This window comes from Galeopterus variegatus, unplaced genomic scaffold (genome assembly GCF_000696425.1).
Source record: "Galeopterus variegatus unplaced genomic scaffold, G_variegatus-3.0.2 Scaffold8948, whole genome shotgun sequence".
Taxonomy (NCBI): Eukaryota; Metazoa; Chordata; class Mammalia; order Dermoptera; family Cynocephalidae; genus Galeopterus; species Galeopterus variegatus.
Window position 1 is genome coordinate 1,102 of NW_007735059.1, and position 24,464 is coordinate 25,565.

At 43.9% G+C, this 24,464-nt stretch overlaps 1 protein-coding gene across 1 annotated transcript; it reads right to left on the minus strand.

Annotated features, from left to right (window-relative positions):
• Positions 1–268: 268 nt before the first annotated feature.
• On the minus strand, positions 269–24,178 carry GAB3 (GRB2-associated binding protein 3; the record flags this gene model as incomplete). The annotated part of the gene is made up of 4 exons (XM_008593282.1): positions 24,059–24,178; positions 3,564–3,867; positions 1,244–1,463; positions 269–750 (listed from the first exon to the last, which is right to left on the minus strand). Coding segments are annotated over exons 1-4 (1,126 nt in total), but the record flags the coding sequence as incomplete, so codon positions are not given.
• Positions 24,179–24,464: the final 286 nt, after the last annotated feature.

Genomic DNA, 24,464 nt, shown 5'->3' on the forward strand with positions numbered 1-24,464 from the left:
TGAGCAAGCCCATCACTAGGGATCAGGGCTCTGACTTATTGCAGCATCGATAGGGATCGACATGTCTCACCTGGTGGTCAGACTCAAAGGAGGAGCGGGGAGACCCAGGAACAGGAGAGTGCTATCCAACCCCATCAGAAGACTGGACTGGCTTGAGCAAAGGACACTGAAGAAAGTTGTCATATGGACACAAGGAGCAAAGAAGAGCGAGTCAAGGCAGTTCTTGCCGAGTCCTCTCTGTACCTGAATCGTAGCACCCACCACTTACTTTTCCAGGTTCTCATGTTGTCTAAACCAGAAAGGGAGATTCTTCTGGGAACCAGAGTGCATTCCGGCTTCCTGCTGCAGCTGTGCCCACTGCACAGGAGTGGCTCCTTGTGGCGCCGCTCAGAGAGATGGCTTGGCTTAGGAGGGCGGGGAGGCGGAGTGATGCGCATAATGCCTAGGTCTTTTGCTCCACAGGTCAAGGAACCTTGATTCTTATCTACACGAATGGTGGAATTTAGGGAGGCTTCCAGCGATGCTGAAGATGACAATGGGTCCCTGGATGGCCCATTGATTTCTCTACTCCAGGTCAGGGCAGCCTGAGGCCTTGTAGAAGGCACCTCCTGAAAGCCATTTCCATGGCGTGAGGGGTGGACCAAGTGACTGGAGGGTAGCAGCTGCAGGCAGTCAACAAAAACATCATCGAATGAAGTCTGTTCCAATGAGCGGTCTGAGTTTGACCAGCTGTCACATCTGGTGGGTAGACTGAGGAAAGAAAAGCATGTGAGTTTGACTGAAATGTTGCCATCCACCTACCATGAAGCCCATGCTGGCCTCATTCCCATTCCTCCTGTACTGCCTTTGGCTCTACTTGTACAGCCACATTCCCTCTACAACCCTCACTCACGCCAACTCCTTGGTGCAGGGAAAAAAATATTGTTGATTTTTTTTCATCTTATAAGTGCCAGATACATATGAAAATGCAAGGTTAGAAGTGAAAGCCACAGTGCTGAAATACATGACTCATTTTGTTTGGTATATTGCATGCTTCATCTTTCATAGTAGTGATAGTGATCTGTCCCCACCTTAGCAGTGGCAGGAAGAGAGGTGAGAGCAGACACACCCACTAGAAAATGCTACAGCTAAACCGAGCACGTCTCAGCGACAGATGCCACAAGAGGAGGCAGCGTGGTCTCTGCAAACAGAGGAGAGCATGCTAGAAGGCCTGGCTCCGATGGAGGCCTGGGCAGAAGCATACCTGGTGTGGTGCAGTCTTCCAGTCTCACAGTTGGACAGAACCAGATAATCAGGAAGGATGAGGAGCTGTGACTCACTTCTGGTTTCCTCCGCGGCTATGGTATTAGTGTTTGGGTCATCTTTTGGCAAGGAGGAGCTGGCAGCATGGGCAGTAGTGTGAAGGGAGCTGGCAGGGGATGGCTGGAGGGAGGACGGTGCATGAGAGAGGCTCTCCATGGGATCTGCTGGAGAAATCATTTCCCAGATCAATGTTTTAAAAATGGCTATAACACTCACTCAGAATTTCTCAAACAGCATCCGAGAAGCCAAATAGAAGATGCAAATCACAGCTGGTGTTTGTACTGGTGGAGGAGATCATTTCCCCAAGCTATAAACAATGTCTGGGGAAGAAGTCCAATGTTCCAGGAGTGAAGTGTTGAATCAATTAAGAGGAAAAAACCCAGCATTCTTGGCCCAAAACTCTGCAGTTAGATAGTCCACACACAGCTTCTTCATGGCCCTCAGCAGCAGTCCTGCATCATTGTTTATTCACTCAAGAAATACATACATACATATAAATCTGCACACATATGTATTCATGCATAGCAAGTCTATATGGATACACTTACATATGCACTTATGCATATATGTGTATATGTCTATACAGATACATATGTCTATGTCTGTATAGATGTCTAGTATTGCACGTACTATGTGCCCGGAACTGTTCTCACCCTGACAACACAGACTCTGTCCTTACTGGACTTCATGTTCTAGCAGAGGAGAGAGACAAGTAACACTTAAATAAAGGAGCCTGTTGATCATTCTTCTGAGGAAAGGGAAGGAAAGAAATGCGGGAATAGGCACCAATGAGAAGTCCAGATCAGAAAGAGCCAATGAAAAGCTGGCTTTTATTTCCCCTTTGAACTGACTTGGCAGTTCAGGATTCTTGAGGCAGAGCGAATCAGAACTGCCTGGGTCCAAGTCCAGGCTGTGCTACGTAGCCATCGTGACCTTGAGCAAGTTAGTGGCCTGCCTTCTCCAAGTTTGCTTCTCTGTAAAGTGGACATAATGACAGCAGCCATGCACAGAGCTCCTGGCCAGGGTACACACAATATGTTGACTACTCTATGGTTGCTGGAAACAGAAACAAACATTATATGTGAAAAGCCACAAGAAAGCCAGCAGCAAGGGAAGTTGGTCAGGGAGGCTCTGCTTGGTTTATATAAGGTCAGACGCAAGATGCAACAGACTTACTGTGACTTTGTAAATAAATTTTGTCTGTTGTACCAAGGATAAAGACTTGCCATCACTTCATTTCCTTTTATTTCAGTGTCCTCACAGTTCAGCAATATTATTGAATATCCTCACTTAATAAGGTCCCTGTTCATGAAAAAAAAGGACTATGCTCGGGAGGCCCATTCTCACATGGCTGTCCTAGGACATACAACTCTGACTGTCCATCGCCACCTAGTGTTGTCATGTGGATATGTCAGGGGCAGATGGTGAAAAACATAACAGCGACCATTGAAATGTTGAAGCAATTGTAAACCACGGGATTTAGGCGTGATGTTTTGGCCAGTAGACTAAGAGGTTAAAAGAAACGAAATTCAGAATCCAATATTTTGAGGATCAGGGCGTGGTGCAATAATGCCAAGGGTTCAACCACAAAATCCACGAAGGGAAGTGAATTGTAACCCTACGTTACAATATACGTGATAGATGACATAGGAAGGGCAGTTTTTGAGTGCGTATGCGTGTGTGTGTGTGTGTGTGAGAGAGAGAGAGAGAGAGAGAGAGAGGGTGGGGGAGAGCACCTCCTCAAGGGTCAATTGGCCTAGAGCAAATTTACAGCTAATTTCTCCTGCAGAGACCTGGAGACAGTTGGAGATATGAGGAATTCTTTCCTGCTTATAATGAGTAGCCAAGTTCTGTCTTTCTACCATGTAGTGCTGAAAATCCAGTAGGCATCAGAAAAGGTGGAGTTCCACACATTTTTGAAAGATGGTGGTATGTGACATTTCTAGAAAATCATGAGCATAATGATCACCGGGAAAATCAGAGCCCTGTAGGACGTCCTCACCCACGTCTTACTTTCACTGTATGCAATGTTCTCTGTGTGGATGGATCCTGTCTTCCCACATTTGGACTGAAATCGCAGAACCACGTGAAAGATGGCAATTTCCCATACTGTATTTGATGGGGAAAGTTCTGATATAAATTAGCATGTCAAAACACCGTCAAGGAGCCAGCTTGAACCATCTTTCTGTAGTAGCTTTTCAGTGCAGGTGCAGTGTCCTGGGCCACCCCTTAATACACGGGAGCCCCAAGTCCGCTCTCACCTGCATTGTCCCCCAGGTGGCCGAGGTTGCAGACCTGACTGATGCTGCGCACCCACACCTGCATTTCTTCCTCGGTCTTGGCCACCAGATAGAATGTACGGGAAGTGGTCTTGACAATGAACACAAAATTATTCTGAAATTCCTTCCGAACGAAGCCGGGACCCGCATGTTTCCACACTGCACACTCGCTGAGGTCTATGACGCGGATGGGCTTGCTCGAGTGCTTGTTCCTGTAGTACTCCAAGACGTCGGGGTTGCCGCTCATGCGGCCCCGCCGGAGGACGAACCAGCGCCTGCGCCAGGCCTGCAGAGGGGCAGTGCGACAAGGAGTTACTGAACCGATTGATCGTGCTCCTCAGGCTCTGCCAAGAACCTACGTTATGACAAAGATAGCGAGAAAGAAGCAAACCGGCCGTTCCAGTGATGGAACAGTCTGTATTAAAGGACCAGTGTACTATCTTCAAGTCTGCTTTATTAGATGATTTTAAAGATGGTTCAGTATTGGGGAGTCTAGTAATGAGATTCACACCCATAGTCTGAAGGACCAGAATAATGCAGTCACCACAATTGATGCAGCAAAGGCATATAATACAAATTTGATGAATACTCAGGCTTCAAAAGCAAATCTTAGTAATGAGGAATGAGAAGGAAACTGTCTCGCCATCATCTGTCTCAGTCCAACAGCCAACACCACACATTAACATCAGACACAAACCACGAGCGCCCACCGTGGACTGTCGTCTATCACTGTTACTCAAGTTCCAGAGAACTGCCCAAGAAGAAAACTCATAGACATTGAGGAGGGGGAGACAGGACTATCATTATCGGAAGGTGATATGCTTGTCTTCCTATAAAACCCCCAGGGATGATTAAAACACTAATAGAATGTGAAGAGAATTAAGAGGCATGACTGGTTATACTTCCTATGTGAGAGTTACTTTCCTAAGTGTTTTCCTGTAACCCATTTAATCTCAAAAATTGTCCTATGGGAGAGGTAAATATTAATGTTTCCATTTTATGTATGATAAAATTGAGGTTCAGACAGATTATGCAATGCACCCAAGGTCACGCAGCTAAACAACTGTAAGAATAGATGTGAGCTCAGGCGGGGGTGAAGGATCAGTAATGGATGTGAAATAAAAAATGTAGAAAGGAAGTATAGCCAACTCTATAGAGATGTCTAACTGTAAAGACAAAGAATTCTATGGTCAAGGGATTTTTTTTAGAGGTGGCAGTCACTTAAGCATTCGTTAACAAAAGATGGTATCATTCCCCTAGAGAGCATCTGAAAATATGTGGGTTTTGCTTGTCATAAAGAGGGTGCTGGTGGTGGCAGGAATTGCCTGGTCTAAAGGTATCAGTGCCCCTGTTGCAAAATATTATAAGGAATGAAAGGAGCTTTCCTTAATGAAATAGGAACCTTGGAAAGAGTCGAGTCTTGAGGGAAGATGAACAGGCAAAGCTTAGTCTATGCTTAGAAAAGAAATGAGGGGCCGACCCTGTGGTGCACTCAGGAGAGTGCAGCGCTGGGAGCGCAGCAGCGCTCCCGCCACGGGTTCAGATCCTATATAGGGATGAACAGTGCACTCACAGCGCTCACTGGCTGAGTGCGGTGCGGCCGGTCTCAAAAAGGACAAAAAAAAAAAAAAAGAAAAGAAAAGAAATGAGAATACTATTACTATTCCGCAGAAACCAGTGCTGAGATATGGCAGGTTGCTTTTTGTGCCACTGGGAAGCTCTGAGGAGGATCTAGGCCTCCTCGGCTCCCCACTCGCCCTTGACGTACAATGTTTGCTGTAGACAGCGCTATCCCGGCTCGGTACAGAGAAGGTGTACAGATCCCTGGCCTGGGGAAAGAGGCATTTGCAATTAACCATAGGAATCCTCTGAACCTGTAGAGTTCTCTACCCTCTCCTGGCCTGCATGGATAGCGTACCCTCACTTCGTGCTGTAGGGGACTGTGGCATTTGCCCCAATTCAGAATCGAGCACAGAGAAGTTTGACAGGCTGACAGCAGGACTTTCTTCCACTGGGGATGCTCAATGTTGCAGTTGGCAAATGCACGTGGAGAGATTTATAGCTCTGTGGCTTTCTCTCCAGTGCAATGGCATGTGTGACAGCAGGAAGTGTGGGGTTCTGCCAGGAGGATGGTGACCACTGGGACAGGAAATCTTTTGTATCTCTAGCTTCATTTATGCCTGACACTTTTATAAGCCCATCAGTTTTGATCAAGATGTCAGCAAAAAAGGAAAAGCCACCATTTGGAGTGTTGGCAGCTCCCTCTCTACTCAGAAAACATGAGGGATCTGAGGCAGCAGAGAATCCAAAGAAGCACTGAATACTGAAGCCAGGCATCACACGTGACCTACAGCTACATCACACGTGGTGAACAGCCCTAGGTCCTCCTCAGCAGCAAGCAGGTCAGGTTAGATGGAGCAGGTGAACCCTGGCTTGGTGCTGCCTTTACAGACTGTCTAAAGCTCTGAGAAGAGATTGGGCTGCTCAGGCGATGGACAAGGCAGGTGGGGTGGAAGGATCAATAATAAATGTGAAGTAAAAAAAGCAGAGAGAGGAGCAGCCAACTCCTTAAAGGTCTCTGACAGTAAGGGAAGGGAGCTCTGGGATAAAGGGATTAAAAAAATAGATGGGAGACACTTCCATGTTTATCAACAAATAAACTCTTATTTTAAGACAGGAGAAATAACAGCATGTTTGTAAGCTCATGGGGGTGACCCAGGAGGGAGAGAAAAATTAATGATTCAGTTAATTCCCATTGCAAAAACATGGCATTGGATGGGAGTGCAGCCTAGTCCCTGTGCTCCTGCTCCCTGCAACGGGAGAATGCCACGTGTGCTTGCTGAGGAAAGCTTTCAGGGGGAGCTTGGGGTACCCCAAACTACCCAAAGGCTGCTTTGGTAACGAAATGTGAAGAGGAGCTTTGTTGCACTTCCCAAAAATGATTCTGAAAAAGGAAGGCGAACTGAACAGAGAAATGGGTTTCAGGTTAACTGCTCTTAGTTTCATGGAAACAGTAGATTTCTTATCCTTTAATACGAATGTTTATTGAGGGCCTATTCTGCACCACGCATCCTGCTAGATGACAGAACAGAAGAGTCAACCAGGAGCAATGGGAGTGCAAGACAGAGAATGACAGACAAGTTTGGGTTTATCCACTCATTTAACAATTACCTGTTGATAGCCTAGCGATGTGCTGGACACTGTGCAGATACTAGGGTGAGGTGAGCACGCTACAGGCCCTGCCACTCATAGCTTCCTGGGCAGCAGCTTCCCTAGTATCTGCACAGTGCGTGTTCATCAATGCAGTCTGTGAGATACGTGCTATGATAAGGGAGAACCAAGATGCCATCGAAGCATACAAGAGAAACATCTCTGTCAGATCAGTAGCCTGGGGAGGCTTCCAGGAAGAAGTGGTGGCTAAGCTGAGACTGAAGCAGGGCAGAGGAAGCAGCATGTGCAAAGGCATCAAGATGGAAAAGGTACAAAGCTTTGTGTAAGTAGTTCAGCAGGGCTGGGAGGCAGGCGTGAGAGCGGAAAGGAAAGACGATGCTACACCCTATTCACACAGCAGCTTGAATAGGACAGAGCATAATCTTGATGTTAAATCATGCAGAATTGCCCGCATGCCCTCCCTTAGGTTTTTAAATTTTTACAATTTCAGTTTTAATAAATATAATAAGGACAGTAGCTTGAAAACCATCAAACACATTTAAATCAATGAGTTTATCATGATATTTGTTGGGCCAGCGGGATTGGGAGGGCCAGAAAGCCGCAACAAAGTAGCAATGGAACCTCCATCTTGTTAACTCCACCCCCCAGTTACCCTCCCCGGAATTACATCTCCCCTGATAGGCGGGAACCGGAAACTGAGCCCTGCTCAATTCCTTACCATATATGGGCAAAAAGCTCACCAACAGCTCTCCCCTATAAATACCTGCTTGTATCCACCCTGGGCGCTACTTCCCCGGCCTCACTGCCTTGGGAGCCACGGAACCTCCTCCGAGAGCCTCGAGAGCGCTGCCATTAAAGCCTGTCTTGAACCCTTTGCCTGGCTCCTCGTTACTTACCACCGCAGATTTGAACCAGACACTATTAAAAAAGAAAAAGATTTTGTCATCTTTGGAGGACGTGAGGGAACCAGTTCATTATCTTGGCAAGTGGTAAGGGGAAAGCATCATTAAGCATTACCCCACTTTTCCTATGTGAGCTGCCCCACTGGATAGATGAAGGGGAATACCTCTTTATGAATGTATTCTGACTAATAAAGGGAAGGCAAATGATAGATTTAGATAGAATTAGAACATTCCATTCTGCTATCTCCAGTGAATTAATAGGTATAGATATTAAGCATCAACAATGCTAACTCAGGAACGTTCTCTGCCTTCAACAGCCTGGTGTGCGCGTGCAATCAGCAAAAGCCAGACTGTGGGAAACTCTACAGGTCAAAGGATAAATGATTAAAAAAAACAAAAAAGAAGAAGAAGGAGGAGGCACAGCCAAGGAAATAATCAACAGAATGAACAGGCGACCTGTGGACTGGGAAAATACTTGCAAACCACATCTGATAAGGGATCAATAACCAAAATTTATAAAGAACTCACACAACCAATAGCAGAAAAAAAGAATCCAGTTAAAAAATGGGCAAAGGACCTGAACAGACTTTTCTCCAAAGAAGACGTATAAATTTTGGCTAACAAGCACACGAGAAAACGCTCAACATCACTAATCATCAGAGAAATGCAAATCAAAACCACATGAGATATCACCTCACACCCATTAGGAGAGCTATTATCCAAAAGACAAGAAGTGACAAACCTTGATGAGGGTTGGAGAAAAGGGAACCCTTGCACATTGTTGGTGGGAATATAGATTGGTTCAGCCATTATGGAAAACAGTGTGGAGATTTCTCAAAAAATTAAAAATAGAACTACCATTCGATCCAGCAATACCTCTCCCGGGTATATACCCAAAGGAAATGAAATCACCACCCCACGAAGATCTCTGCACCTCCATATTCATTGCAGCATTATCCACAACAGCCAAGATATGGAAGCAACCTAGGTGTCTATCAACAGATGAATGGATAGAGAAAACTGTATACACAATGCAGAATTATTATACACAAAAACATATATAAATGATAGAATATTATTCATCTTTCAAAAAGAACGTGATTCTGACATTTGTGACAACATGGATGGACCTGGCAGGCAGCCAAAGAAAGATACTGCGTGATCTCACTTATATGTGGAATCTAAAAAAAAAAAAAAAAAAAAAAAAAAAAAAAAAAAAAAAAAAAAAAAAAAAAAAAAAAAAAAAAAAAAAAAAAAAAAAAAAAAAAAAAAAAAAAAAAAAAAAAAAAAAAAAAAAAAAAAAAAAAAAAAAAAAAAAAAAAAAAAAAAAAAAAAAAAAAAAAGAAAGAAAGAAAGGTCAAATATAGAGAGTAGAGACAGAGATGAAAATGAAAACAGTGGTTACCAGGGCCAGGGGTGGGGGAGGAAACAGGGAGATATAGGTCAAAGAATACGAAGTAGCAGATATGCAGGATGGACAAGTAGAGATCTAATGCATAACATGAGGACTATAGGTAATAAAATTGTATTGTTACGGATTTTTGTTAAATAAATAGATTTGAGCTGCTCTTGTCACAAAAATGTAACTATGTGAGATGATGGATATGTTAATATGCTTCACTATAGTAACCATTTTACTATCTACAAGTTGTAAACCTCAAATATACATGTTAAAATTTATTTTTCAAAAAAGAAAGGAACAGAGGGGGGAATCTATGAATTAAATGAGACTTTAAAAATATACCATATTTTTAAAAGTGTGCCTAGGGGATACTCATTTAAGTGATAAAAATATTAAAAGGGCAAAGAAGAGATTTCTATATGTCAGAATAGCAGGTTCTTATGGCAGAAGGAGGACGTTGTGATTGAGAAGGACGCATGGAGGGACTTCTACAGCAGGTGGCAAAGTTCTATTTTTCAACTGGTTGGTGATTACAAGGGGCTCACCCAGTAATGATTCATTAAGCCATATATTGTCTGTGGTTTGCAATATTTGGGTTTTCTTTTGCAATAAAAAAGAAATTTAAACAAGTTCTCTGGACAGGGCATACTCATGGAATCATTTAATAAACATGTGCTGGGTGCTTACTATGTGCCAGGCACTGTGCATGTAAGGAGAAAGGGTGCTGCATTTGCCAGGGAGTTGGTAAGCTCAAAGGTTGAGGAAGGAAGGCAGAGGTCCCAGCTTGAGGTCCAGCAGCAAGTACCAGATGTGAGGAGGGGGCATCAGGATATAAATAAGAGACGGGTGGAGAGGTCTGGACCTAAGAAGTTCAGAAATGGGTCTGGAGGTAGACAGTGCAGAGAAGGGAGGTGAACGACGGTTCAGAACAGAGGGTGTGAGGACCTGAGGGTTGCCCTCTGTTCTTACCGGGGAGATGTTTACATTTCATAAGTGCAGGATTGATGCTGGAAGTGGCTGTGCTGGATTCCACCTTCTCCTCTCAGGCCTTTCTCTGCTGAACAGATCATGAGCAGCTTGGGAAGCCAAGACGGAAAAGAGTGAGGCCAACAGTTCAGGGTGGATAGTGGAGATTAGCCTGGGTGAGGAGGATCACTATGCAACTCTAACTCAGAGACCTGGACCACAGCAAGGTGGGAGGCTGAATTCAAAGGCAGGGGACCTGCATTTAAATTCTGATTCTTTTTTTTTTTTTTTTTTTTGTCTTTTTTTCGTGACCGGCAATGGATCGCAACCCTCAGTGTCGCACCCGTACCGGACCGGGACCGGCAACAGGATCGCAACCCTCGGTGTTGCTCCCGCACCTCGCTCAGCCAGTGAGCGGCTGGTCTGTATGTGGGATCCGAACCCTCGGCGGGAGCGCCACCGCACTCCCAAGCGGTGATTCTACTTTTGACTTTCTGTGTGATCTTGAGTAAGTAACTCAGCTTCTATGAACCTCTGTCATGTCATCTGTTAGTGGAGATAATAAACCCTGCCCTGCCTCTCTTATGGTGTAGTTGTAGTGACCAATGAGAAATGGATGGCACAGCATTATCAGTGTGATTGTTGGGCCCCAGGATACACAGCACCACTTGCCCTTGGGAAACTGCTTCTCCCCTTCTGAAGCCCATGTTCCCCCACTGTACAATGATGAACTCTGAGGGCTTTTCCAGCTCTGACCATCAGACTTTCCTGCCACAGTCACCCAAGCTAACTCATTACCACCTCACCAGTATCATCTCCAACAACAAAAGCCCGCAACATCCTGTAACCTTGTGGAAAAATGTTTGTGGTCATTTCTAGAATCTGAGGGAGGCTAAAAAATGAACTCTTCCAGGAAGGTGTGTCTAGCTCACAGGCCTGTTGGCTTTTATGGAATTGTTATGGGAATAATTGAATCTCATTCTTATGAGAGTAAAAGCTATGCATTGTTCTCTTAAAATACAGTATACTGGGAAGAGGAACTGAGACTTGCATCTGAACTTCCCTGTTATAGGTCAAATCGGGCTGCCCCCACCTCCAAATTCATATGTTGAATCCTAACCCCCAGTATCTCAGAATATGACCTTGCTTGGAAACAGGGTCTTTACCAAGTTAAAGTGAGGCCATTGGGGTGGGCCCCAATCAAACATGACTCATGTGCTCATAAAAAGGAGGAATTGGGACACAGAGATGCACAGAAGGAAGACAACGTGAAGAGACACGGGGAGAAGACGGCCACCTACAAGCGAAGCACAGAGGCCTGGGACACACCCTGCCCTCGCGGCCCTCAGAAGGAACCAACCCTGCCGACACCTGATGTCACACTTCTGGCCTCTGAATGAGGAGATGACACATCTCTGTTATCTGAGCCCCAAACTTTCTTATGCATTTGAATCACCTGGGAGAACTTCCACACTGTTGTACCTTGCACCGAATTTGCCCCCTACCCCTAAAACCAACTAGAAAACTAGACCAAGTAAATATATGAAACAAGCACTTTCAGACATTGGATGACAGGCAGTCACGCCTTTGGTCTCTATCAGAAGGGAAATAAAAGAGGTAAGCCCAATGATCACCCTGGCTTTCAGCCTAGAAGCACTTTCCGGACCACAGCAATCTCGCAGAGTTGAGAAAACAGAGATCAGAATACTGGGTAGTTGAGGTGGCTAGAATTTGCAGGAAAAATGACCAGAGGGGACAATGCTATGTAGAGAAAGAGTTCCAGAAATCTACATAGGGGTTCCCCCATGAGGCTTGAGCTGAATACTGACACGCATGTATGTAGGGTGAAGCCCCACAAGATGAATCCAAAAACAACTACCAGGTACCCACAAACTGAATAAGTACTGAAGCTCATGTACCTCTGTGAGCTGTTTGAGATCTGATCAGCCAGAATGAAGAGACTTAAAAAATTCAGCAGAGATTCTAGCAAGGCCCCATTTTAGAAGTAGGAGTAGAGCCGAACTAACCCTAGAGTATAAGCTACTTTTGATCTGCCCTAAGAAAGCTTAAAAAGAAGCCTTGGGTATTCATACAAGGGAAACTAATAAAAGCTGTATGAAAATAAAAAAAAAAAAAAGCCTTGGACTGATAATCAATCTGATCTGCAGGCTGAATTGCTTGCCAAAACAAAGTTTGACACTCTTTAAGAGAAGACAACAAATCCAGACAGTCAACAATGTAATATTTACAATGTACAGCATCCAAAAACATGCTTAAAATGTAAAAAAGCAGAAAAATGTGACTCATAATCAGGAGAAAAATCAGTCAATAGAGAACTAAAAATGACAAAGATGATAGAATAAGCAAACAACAACCTTAAAACAGCTGTCATAATATTTGTGATTAAAAGGAAAACACGTACATACAATGAGAGAAATGGAACATATACATGAGAACAAAATGGAACTTGTGGAGGTAAAAAATACAATGGCTGAAATAAAAAATTCACTGGCATAACAACACCTTAGACACTGAAGACGTCATCAGTGGACCTGAAGCACAGAGAGAAAAGGCTGGTAGGAGTTGGAGAGATGAACAGAATCACCAATGAAGCTATTAAAACACACATTCCTGAACCTCACTTCCAGAGATTCTAATTCACCAGGCCTGGCTTTGGGCCCAGAAATGTGCATTTTTAACAAACACCTCTGCAGTTTGTGATGCATAAAGGTAACTGGCCAAGAGTAATATGAAAGGAAGAAATGAAAGGGGATGGTCAGAGGGGAGCAGCAACTGGACTGTGATGTGTGGAAGAGCAGAGAGGGGCTGAGATGAAGTGGAGAGATTGGCAGGGCCAGTTCATGCAGGACTTTTCAGGTTAGGTTTAAGAGTTCCTAACTGGACCTAAGATAAAAGAGGGGGTCTAGCATACAAAAAATCTACTTGAGAGTGAAGAACATTATAGATGGCAGTTTGGCTAGAGCCTCAGGGTAGATAGGGATCAAAAGAAGTTTTATGAAACATCTCTAAACTAGATGCTTATACAAGTAAAATACATCTATCTGTGAACCACAATCTCAAGCTGGACCATTTCAGCAATGAATTTCTAACATTTCATGGGCTGTGAAGCCCTTAGAGAACACGATGAAGTATATGGACCTTCTCTCATCAGACACATGCGTATGTGAGCATGCATGCACGCACGCACACACTCTCAAACTCTTCTGGACCCCCTTCCTTTACTGAACTACACACACCCTCCTTTAGTGGCCTCATCTAGTCTTATTTCTCTTAAGTACCATTTATTTGATGATGATTTACAAAATTATGTTTCCAACCTGGATCTTTCCTAGGAACTTCAGACTCACATAACCAACCATGTAACATCTCCATTTATACATCTAAGAGGTCTGTCAAACTTAACATAGCCAAAACAAAGCTTTTGATTTCATGCTCCCCAAATCCACTCCTCTAGTCAATGGCTTTTGAAAGTCAATGACCTTTTAAAATCCAAAATCAGATCGTGTTGCTCCTTTGCTTAGCACCCTCCAAAGTCTTTCTAATGTATTAATAATGAAATCCAAACTCTTTAACCTAGCCTAGAAAGCCCCGCATGAACTAGCCCTGCCCATGTCTCCCACTTCATCTCAACCATTGTCTTGCTCTTCCACACCAGTCTTTCCTTCTGTTCTGATCATATAAATTCTCATCTCCATCTTGGAGCCTTTGCCCTACTTGTTCCTTCTTCTTGGAATACTCTTTCACCAGATCTTTGCTTCGCTGTCATTCTCATCTCAGCTTCCTGTCACTGAGACCTCAACTTAATTGTCACCTCCTCAGAGAGACCTTCTGTGATTAATCAAATGAAAGTGGCCAGCCGCACAGTCATTCCCTACCACATCACACTATCTTAATTCCATACGTACCATTTCTTGATACCTGGCATTTTTCTTTTTTGTTTGCTTGGGGTTTGCTGCCTGCCCCACCCCCACCCACAAATACACACATGCACACACACTCACACACTGGAATGTGAGCTCCTGGGTAGCAAAGGCCTTGTCTGTCTTAATCAGTGCTTTATCCTCTGGGCCTAGTAGTGCCTGGCACAAAATAGTTGCTCAGTAAATACTGAATGAATGAATTCCACACATGATTTCATGGTGCCATAGACCTAGTCTGAAAACAGCTACTCCCGAGGAACATGACTAGTTGTGTGGTTTTGTGGATTTATAACAAACCAAGTCACCAAGATTTACTCATCACGTATTTATGTGCTAGGAGCTGGGGATGTGATAGTAAAGCAGATAGACCAGTCTCTAAGCTGGAACTTAGGCTGTCAGGCAAGACTTGGTACCAGACTTTTAACCCAAACCCAGCAAATACTCCATCCAGACATTGCAGCATGCTGCTCAGGATTAAACTGGGGTGAGAGTGATCAGCTAATGATTTTCCAGGGCATACTTAACATTAGCATTTATCAATTAATAAGAGGAGCTATCAAGGCAGAAATTTACAATGGGCAAGGTTTAGAAGTTCAAGCCCTTTATTCCTGCACTCAATTCTACTTGCACAATAAAATAAACCTGGCTGGATTATAGCAAGTTTCCCTTTGGCTCCAGAATTCACTCCAATAAAATTGAAGTGGCCCGTCTGGATTATATCCATTGTTGAAAGACACTGAAATGAACTGAGAAACATCCTGAAAGTCTCTGAGGCTGTAAAGAGACACCTCTAACTTAAACTGCTTTTCTGGCAAGAGTGATTACTGTCCTTTTGTTTTAGTGGAATTGGCCCCCAGCCCCCTCTGCAGTGGTGAAATCCCAAAGCTATGAAATCATTTCCTTCACATGTGCACAGGATGGGTCAGCAACCTGCCTTCATAGCCAGGCTTTCCAAACCAGGCCTAGGGAACAGAACCTACATCTATCTACATTTGGAACTCTAGGTTTTGATCCTTCAATATTGATATCATTTCAGCAATGGCAGTTTTCAGCTTCACTTACCAAAAGGAACCATGTGGGCCTCTTCACCCCCTGACCCATGGACATGCTCCATACTGTCCTGGCCAAGAGTGTCTGGAGTTCCAGGATTTTGGTGCTCAGATTCTGATTGTTCTGATTGCTTACAGGTGTTGGTCTCCTTCTGAGCTGCTTTTTCAGTGGACTTATTAGCCAGGCTGCAGGAGACACCTCAGATTAGAGGTCAATAAGGAGAAAAGATGTTGCTAAGAACCTACCTGGACCGGTTTTGAAAAGCTTTCAAGTTGAGTGTGAATAGGCTCGATAGAGGATTTCTCTCTCTTACAAATGAAAAGAGGTGCAAAGTTGGAAGGAGAACTAGTTTGGGGAGCAGTTGGAGTTACAGGTAGAATACAGGAACCCCGGAAACCAAGACACAGCCAATGAACATCAAGTGGTCTCCAACTCTCCCTGGGAACTTAGCCTGTGCTAACCTAAGACTGTATGCTCTGTGATGGCAGGAACATCGCCTGTCTTAGTCGCTACTGTACCTCCAACATTTTGACAGTCATGGCTTACAATACACACTCAGTGAATTGCTGTTGACCAAAAGACTGTCTGATGTGGGTGCAGCTATAAAAGGGCAACACAAGAAATCCTCATGATGGAACAATTCTGGATATTGATTTCAGTGATGGTTACATGAATCTACACAGGTGATGACATTTCAGAGGGCTGCATGCAGTCTAAGTGCAGCATCTCTCGGATGGCATCAATGTCATTTGCTGGTTGTGAGATTGAAATAGAGTTGTGAAGATGTGGACACTGAGGGAACTGGGGAAAGGGTGCACTGGCCTCCTGGATGTTTCTTTATAACTTTGTTTGAACCTAATGATTTCAAAATAAGAAGTTTACAAAACGATACTCAAGCTGAAGGAAATTTTAAAAGCGCAGAAAAAGATGCTTGATTTCAATCCAAAAGCATCCATAATCACTTTAGATATAAAGGAATTCAATGCTCTAGTGAAAAGATGTTTATCACCTGCCTACTGTGGGCCACGCCCTGGGATGTGTGCAGGGGATACAGCGATGAATATAACCCAGACCCTGCTCTTATGATGCTCACAGTGGTCCAGTGAGCCAAGTGCTGGGCCAAGTGCAATCAGGGAGAGCACTGCATGGACAAATTTGTGTCTGCCAGGAGTGTTGGAGTGACAAAGAATGAAGCTAGAGAGGTGGAAGTGGCCAGATGATGGAAAACAAGTTGGCAGTAGAACTGACAGGACTGGGTCACCAAGTGCACATGGGCCACAAGGAGAGGAAGGGGTCCAGACTGAATCGCAGGCTTCTCGTTTGTGATTGGCAGATAATACTATCATGTAACATGCTATCAAGGGCTCAGAGTCCCCTGCATGGAACAAGGACAAATAAACTTTCACTGATGCTCTTATAAGTTTACAACTTACATTCATAATCTTGTGAAGTGGTCAAAGCAGCTGCTACTCTAATTTTCCAGAAAAAGAAACCAATATTCAGACAGATGAAGTGGCTTGGTCACCGACTCACAATGAATCTGATACCAAGTCTCATGGCTCCCTTTTCAGTGTGCAAGAACATTGTGTCACATTAGTGGCAATTAAAGAAGAGAGAAAACAGAGCAGCAGTAGGTGGAGGGTACAGCCCACTCAGGTTGGTTGGTGACCCTTCAAGGTAGCTTAAAACTTTACCAGGCGGGCTTTCAGGCTGGTTGCCCCTGTCGCACTCTGCAGTTTACTGGGAGGTACTTGGAGGAAAGCAGGGAGGCGAGCACTTTCAGCACCGTACTCTCACGTGGAACTGTCAAAGTGATCTACCTTGGCTTAGCTCTGAATCCCAAAGCAGACTATTTCTGTCCCTTCACATACAAACATTCTTCTTTGGAGTCCAGAAGACACAGAGAAGAGAAAGAAAAGAAAGAGGAATAAGACTTGCTCTTGTCCGACTGCCTGACTGTGAACGGAGGGTGAACATCACTGAAGACACAGAATGCTGGTTAATGTTCTATTTTCTGCTGAGCTTTACTCAGAGGGCTCTTTTCCTCCACCTTGTGCTTCCTTGCCAAGGTGGACCACAAAGGCCATGTGACCCAAGGGCAGGGGGTTGGGAATTTCCAGGAGCAGGTTATACTGCTTCTCTCTTTCCTGGCTCAGTGCCACTAGCCCTGGAATTGCTGGTGACCCTTCAGCCTGATGGCCTGTAACCTTCTGCTCCCTGCCAGATAGAGTTGGGACTTGTCCCAGGCATGGAATAACTTCCTGTGATTGTCCTGGAGATGGCCTAGCCCACAGGATCTGCTTCCATGGCTTGTTAACAGAGACAGAAAAATCCTGTATCTCTGCAGTGTGGTGGGTCTTGAAATCCTGAGGAGACATGTTCAGCAGAGATAAGTACGCCAAGAAGGCTGCATCCGAGCACAGCCGCACTACATGACATGGACTTGACCTTCCTCATGTATTGTGAACCTAAATGCCACTGAACATCCTGACTAGTTTCTCATTATCTCTTGTGTGGCAGAATCTTAGAGGTCATTAAGACCAGTTAATCAAATTTGCAGGTGTTACAAACCTGGGAGGGTCACCAATGCATTAGGTACCAGGATCAGGATGCGAACTGCTGGATTAGAACAATGGGCTAAAATCAACTCAGGAATAAACAGTTATTTTAAATTCTGATAAGCTCTGAGATAGATTAAGAGACTGAAGTGCAATGGAAACACAAAGGAGGTCATCAAGTCTGGACAAAGGCTCAACAAAGCTGAGCTCGCCAAACCAAAATGGCCAAGGGGAGGCTCTTCTAAGCAGAGGGGCTTGCAAAGGCCTGAAAGCGTTAGCTATAAATAGTGGCGATCATTATACAACATCATGAAGCTACAGTATTTAATGCCGCTGAACTTGACAATAGAAAATATAATGTATATTTTACCATTTACCACAATAAAAAAAATGAAAAATATTTCCCTCGCGCACACCCATGGGTGTCCCCTAGGGACATCCCTCTCTGCCCAAGCGGACTATGCAGGTATGAGGCCTCCTAGGACTGTCTGCAAAGGAGTTCATTAACAATCAGAAGATATCAGAAGCAGACTAACAAACCTGAAGTAACACACATCCCTCAAAATATGCAATAGTAATAATAACAGCTAACACATACGTCCCAGGAATTGTTCCAAGTGCTTTAGATGGATTGAATTAAATCATTTGACTCCCACATGGACCCTACAGGAGGCACATATTCTTTTTATACCATCCTATACATATGCAGAAACTGAGGTGCAGAGAGGTTAAACAACTTGCCTAAGGGTGGGAGCTAATTTGTGGCTTTGAACTCAGACCATCTACTTTGGCTGTTCTTAACCACAAGCTATGTGCAATGTTCAGAAGCTGCCATCCACTGACTAGAGCTATGTAGGTCAAAGAGCTTAGTAAGGCAGAAGACTGAGGCACCGGGTGAGGAGTCAAAGAGGAACCGAGTTCCCCAGGAAGAGAGGAGTGAACTGAAACAACTGGGATTGTGGGAGAGAGTGTATTAGGGCTGAAAAGTTTAGAAGAGGAGAAAAATACAGCACCATTTTGTAAAAATAAGCTCATTCTAGCAAGAGGTCCTCCCATTCTTTTTCCTAAAATACATGAATTTGGAAAGCATTTGGAAAACCTGGTCTCTTGTGTTATTAGACATGCGATATCTGAGGTTTAAACTGAGGAAAATCTTTCCCAAATGTCCCAACAGTGCTTGATGCCTAGAAGGAGCTCAGTAAATTCTGTTGGATGAATTAATAAATCTCTATCTCATTCCACATATAATCAAAATAAATTCTGCCTGGATTAAAGATTCACATGTAAATTAAAAAAAGTTACAGAGTCACAGTTAGACAGGAAGAATAAGCTCTGCTGCTCTATGATGAAAATAGCTAATAATATTGTACTCTATATTTCAAGATAGCCAGAAAAGAGGATTTTGAATGTTATCACTACAAAGAAATGATAAATGTTTAGGTGCTAGATATGCTAACTATTCTGATTGGATCATTATACGATATATGCATGTATTGAAACAACAAGCTTCACCCCATAAACGTGTACAAAGAAAAAAATAAAACAATTAACTAAAAAATAAAGAAACTGTGACAGTACTGAAAAAAATAGAGGTGGTCATGTACATAACACTGGCAGTTAGCAAAACAGTGCCATATATGAATTCCTAAGAAGTAGAAATGTCTATGCTTGGAATGGCAGAGTGTTAACGTGTGAGACTGAGGGTGGGGAGAAGAAAAGAGACTACAGGGTAAGGAGTGAGCCATCTCAAAAGGGGTCCCAGTACCCCAGGGTCAGTGGAAAGGCCCCAAATGGATTTTTACGGGGTGGTTCATAAGCTGTAAATACTCCTCTAGCTGGAGGAAGTTGCCAAAACTACCTCCATGCCTCTGGCCAGCATGGCCACCATGAATTAATAGGAGGTGCGCCGCCCAGGAGACCACAGGGCACCACTGTTCACTTAAGCTCCTGTCTCAGCATGGGAGAAGCTGAGACCCCAGAGAGCATCTGCCTGCCGACTTATTCCCAGGTATCTGGAGAGGAAAAGAACGTTCTCAATTTCAACTTGACTTCATTAGTTGCTTGGCTCAAAGCACATCTGCTAGAAGGAAGGACCCTTTATTGTTTATGGTTCCAGGCAAACCCTCTTGGCCTCTTCACTGCTGACCCAATACCCTTCCCTTCCTCCCAAGAACACATATGCAAGCAATGGCTCACAAAATGTTTGTTGAATGAATCAACGAGCACTGGTTCAGACACACACTAACCAGTCTCACTTTCAATTCAGTGTGGGCCTCAGCGCAAGACGTTCCCTGGTCCCCACTCTCCCCCAGTCCTTAGCAAAATTGCACATCATGCCTGATGAGCTGAGCCAAAGCAAAGCAAAACAGTACCTTGTTTAAATTTGTATTTGCCTGATGTCTAATGAGATTGGATATTATTTCTTCTGTGTCATGTCCCTTTGTAGACCTTCTTCTGTGAACTGCTGTTCATGCACTTTGCCCATTTTTCAATTGTGATGCTGGTCTTTTTCTAATAATTGATAAGGATTATTCACAGAGAGGAAGGATATGAGCTCTTTGCTTGCCACCTGTGATGCAAAAATTTTCACATTTTGTCATTTGCTTTTTAAGTTTATATTGTTTTTGAAGTACCTAAAATAGTGCTCAGCACATAGGAAATGCTCACTAAATATTTGTTTAAGGACTGACTGAACGAAGTGTTTTATTTTCATGTAGGAAAAATCTTAGTCTATTTCTTTATAGTTTTTCCTCTGCTGTCATGTTTAGAAAGGTTTTTCCCACCCCAAGACCACATTGAGATTCAACAACATTCTCTGCTAGAAATTATATTATTTCATTTTCTTTACATTTAATACAACACGTCTGGAATTTGTTTCTCATATCTATATTAAGTGAGATCGATCTACAGTTTGATTTTTTGTACTGTAAACTCCTTACCTAACTTGGTATCAGGGTCATAGCAACATCATACAATGAATTCAAGAAGTTTGCATTTTTTTCTGTGCCTAAATAGTTTCAAGAATATGAGATTATCTGTTCTTTAAAGTTCACAAAAGCTCAAATATAAAAACTTTCTGAGTCAGGTGTGTATCTTGGAGGTAGTCACCTGACAACAATTTTCATCTCTTTTATATTTACTTTATAATATCGATCAGGGTAACATTTTAGAGGCTAAGACTTTGAAGAGCGGGCCCTTTTCTGGCAAGGTGATATTAGAATTCTCATTTAGTGTGAAAATTTGGGTGGGGTTAAATTACTATTTAAACCTCGGTTTAATTTCTAATTACACTGTCCTCGTGGCTAAAGACCCCAAACCACTGGTTTCTTGTCAGCAACACTGAAAGCCACAACATAACAGACTTGCTTCTTGTGAAATAGGAACCAAGTACTGCCAGAGCTGGAAGCCTCCAACAGGAAGTCATGACTCGGTGGTGATGAACTGAAATAACTACAGAAAAGGAGGCATGTGAGGGAACGAAAGATCCAACATCCCCTTTGGGGGCCTCGCTGTCATTTCCCTGCTGTTGCCTTTTAGTAAGTAATAGCAAGATCTTTATCTTGGTATAAAGCAAGGTAAAATCCTTATCTGCGAAGAACGTGAAATAAGCTGAACGACTTGGATAGAACGTCTCTAGGAAAGGGCTTTGCTGACTACCGGGGCTACAAATAAACACAACACAGCATGATGGATGTTGTGACAGAGGGAAGTCCCACACACTTTGCAGGTCACTGGGAAGTTCGCATGAGGCTCTAGTTGGCAGGAAGACAGTACATTTTCAGGCGCTGGGCACTATCCACCGGGAAGGGACCCCGACTTTGATGTCACCCACTCCAGGCCGTGGAGAGACGCCATTGAGCAAGTCTGCCACGCCCCTGTGCTCATGGGCTGACAGCTCAGGGAGGGCAACAGACAAGCAAACAGAACGGGTGCTCCGCAAGGGAAGGAAACCGACTTTGATCCCTGTTTCCATTGTAACACCCGCCCTTAGCCACACTACGGGGACAGCAGATCTGGAGCCACCCCGGCCAGGGCTGCCCAGCATGCTTCAGGCAAGTCCAGCCTGACCGAAGTAGGGGAGAACCGCCCGCAAGTTTGGAGGCTCTGAGATTATAAAAGTATTTTCCTATATTTTCGTTTAATCTTTTATATTTAATTATTACAGGAATATAATTGTGACATCCCAAACAGGCCATGAAAACTACAAAGGAACAGATTTACAGATTTACTTAAAAAAAGTCAAAAACATCTGCATGGTGAGAAACCCCATGAGCAAAGCCAAAATGGTAATTATGTAGGGAGCCACACATTTAATAAACAAAACACACAAAAAGCTTCTATGAGACACTAAGATAAATATAAATGATCTAATAGAGAAGGATGGACAAAAGATATGAATAAGCATACCATAGGAAAAACAAAGCAAAACAAAATAGAAATGGCCCAAAACCACATATCTGGAAATTGCTAATTAAAAATGAGATATCTTTGCCCATAAGGTTGGCAAAAAAATTTCAGATATGTGCACAATGGATGTTAATGTCACTTTTTATAATGGCTAAAAATCAGGAAGAAACTAAATATCCATCAAAAGATTGAGTAAATTCTGGAATGTATAGGGCAACCACACACATAACCCCTCTGCCCTGTGCCTTGGAAGTCTCAGTGCTCTCGCTTGTCGGGCTTCTTTGAGTTCCATTTCCCTTACCCCATTGACAAGTCTCAGTAAAATAAAGGGTAAAGTCTATAATTCTAAAATAAAAGCAAATTTTCAAAAACAGTCAACTGGAGACTGTTCACCAGACATCTTTCCACAATGGAGCCCCTGGGACAGTTGGGGTCTCCCTAAACCTCTTCCTTCCACAGGCTTAGGCCAAAACACCCTGGAAGTCTTGACTCCTTTCTTTCTCATCCATTAGAAAATCCTGCTGGCTCTACCTTCAGAATATGCCGTCCTCCACTGTCCCCACCCTGTGGCAGCTGTCATGGTCTCTCACCTGGTCTCCCTGCTTCTGCCCTGGGCCTACAGTCAATACAGCTACCAGAGTGATCCTGTTACAGTCGAGTATGTCATTTCTGTACACAGAACCCTCCAATGTCTTCCTCTCTCACTCAGAGGAAAAACCAAAGGCCTTACTTTCAGCCTACAAGAACCTACACAAGTCCCTCGGTCCCTCCTGTCACCACTCTAACCTCATCTGCTCCATCCCTCACACCTTGGGCTCCAGCCAAACTCACTCCTCTTGGAACATTCCAGGCGTGTTCCTGCTTCAGGAGCTCAACATTGTCCATTCCCTCCCCTAATTAAGGGGTGGGGCATGAAAATTCCCAGATACTTTCTGCTCTCTAAAGTGCAAGCAGAACAGTCTCTAGTTGGCCAAAAGCAATCCCTCAAACAAGAGCTCCCCCATATCCTCCAATATCTTTCTGTGATCCTAGTACAAGTAGTACCAGTAGGAAAACTGGACATCCTTATTGACTATTTATGAAGTGCTTTACATAAAACTCACTTAATCCTCCCAACAACCCTATGAGGCAGGGCACTGGTCAACACTGACAAGAGCAGTAGGATACTGCCATTTGTAATCCTTAACAAACTCATCAATTTAAGCATTAAGCATCAGTGGCTGCTACAATCACAAAAAGACAGACAACCAGATATGATTTTCCTCCTAATGGAAGTACAACAATACCAGCTATGAAGGGTTCATTATATTATTGTCAGAAAATAACATATTTAAGTGCTGACTGTTATAATCTAGAGGCAGGTGAAACCATAGACTGTCGTTTTCCAATTTAAAAAAAAAAACAAGATGCTAGAGTTGGAGTTTTCTTTTTGCTTTTCTGTGGTGTATATTTTGGTGCTAAGAGTTGCTATTTTCCTGAAAGTTTCTTAGAAGTTTATATTGGATTCATGGTAAAGGTTTAATCTCTTGACCCAGCACAAGGGCAGGGAAGGGAGGCAAGGGATGGGCCCATTTCTAAGCGACCTCCCTGCCTTTTAGAGAACTTGCCCCAAAGCATTTGGCCTGCAAAGGGACAAGTTCACTGCCTTATTTCTCCACTCTTGCCCCCAGTTCTGAGCAAGCGGGTACTTGAGTTCTGTGAAAGGCCTGCGGAGAGGCTTTTCAGAGGGTTTCCCAGTTAAGGCTTCTAACCAGTGCACTCTGTCTTCAATCTCACAAGTCGCTGCGAGCAGAACTCATCTAAAATACACGCCTCGGGCCCTGAAGATGCAGCTCTCCCTTTGGAAAGCTGTTTGCTTTTGTTCCTTCTCTGTCGGCCATGCTTCTTACTGTCCCCACTCCCCATTTTTTCCTAAATCATTAATATTGGGGATCAGCTTTACCAGAAAGAACAAGACACCCCTCTTTGGCTTCAGGCCCAAGGGGCTTTCTCCAGTACACCCTTTTCAGTGATGCAACAGCTGTTGCGCAGCCACCTGCCTTGTCTTGTGCTCCTTGTCAGTTCCTTGTCGGTGCCCTACCGTCAGAGCCCTGGGAGGCAGGACGGTAACTGGCACCCCCTGCAAGAGCCTGTCTGCTTCACGCTCCCTCTCACTCTCGAACTGCGGGCATCTCCCACGGTTGTCCTGAGTCCTGTTCATTCTAACTCATCACACCCTCCTTGGGAAATCTCATTCATCTCCATGATGCCAACTAGTACGTATACTCTAGTGACCACCAAGACTCTGCCTTGGGCCTGTGCTCCTCCTCTGAGCTCTGGATAAATTTACCCAAATGATTGCTGCACATTACACAATTACTTCAAACTCTGGATGCCCCAGCGTGAACATACCATTCCCACTGATTTTTCTCCAAACTAGGTATTTTCTCCCATGCTCCCTCTCACTATGCCTGTATGACATAATTAGTTTCCAAAAAGATCTTAAC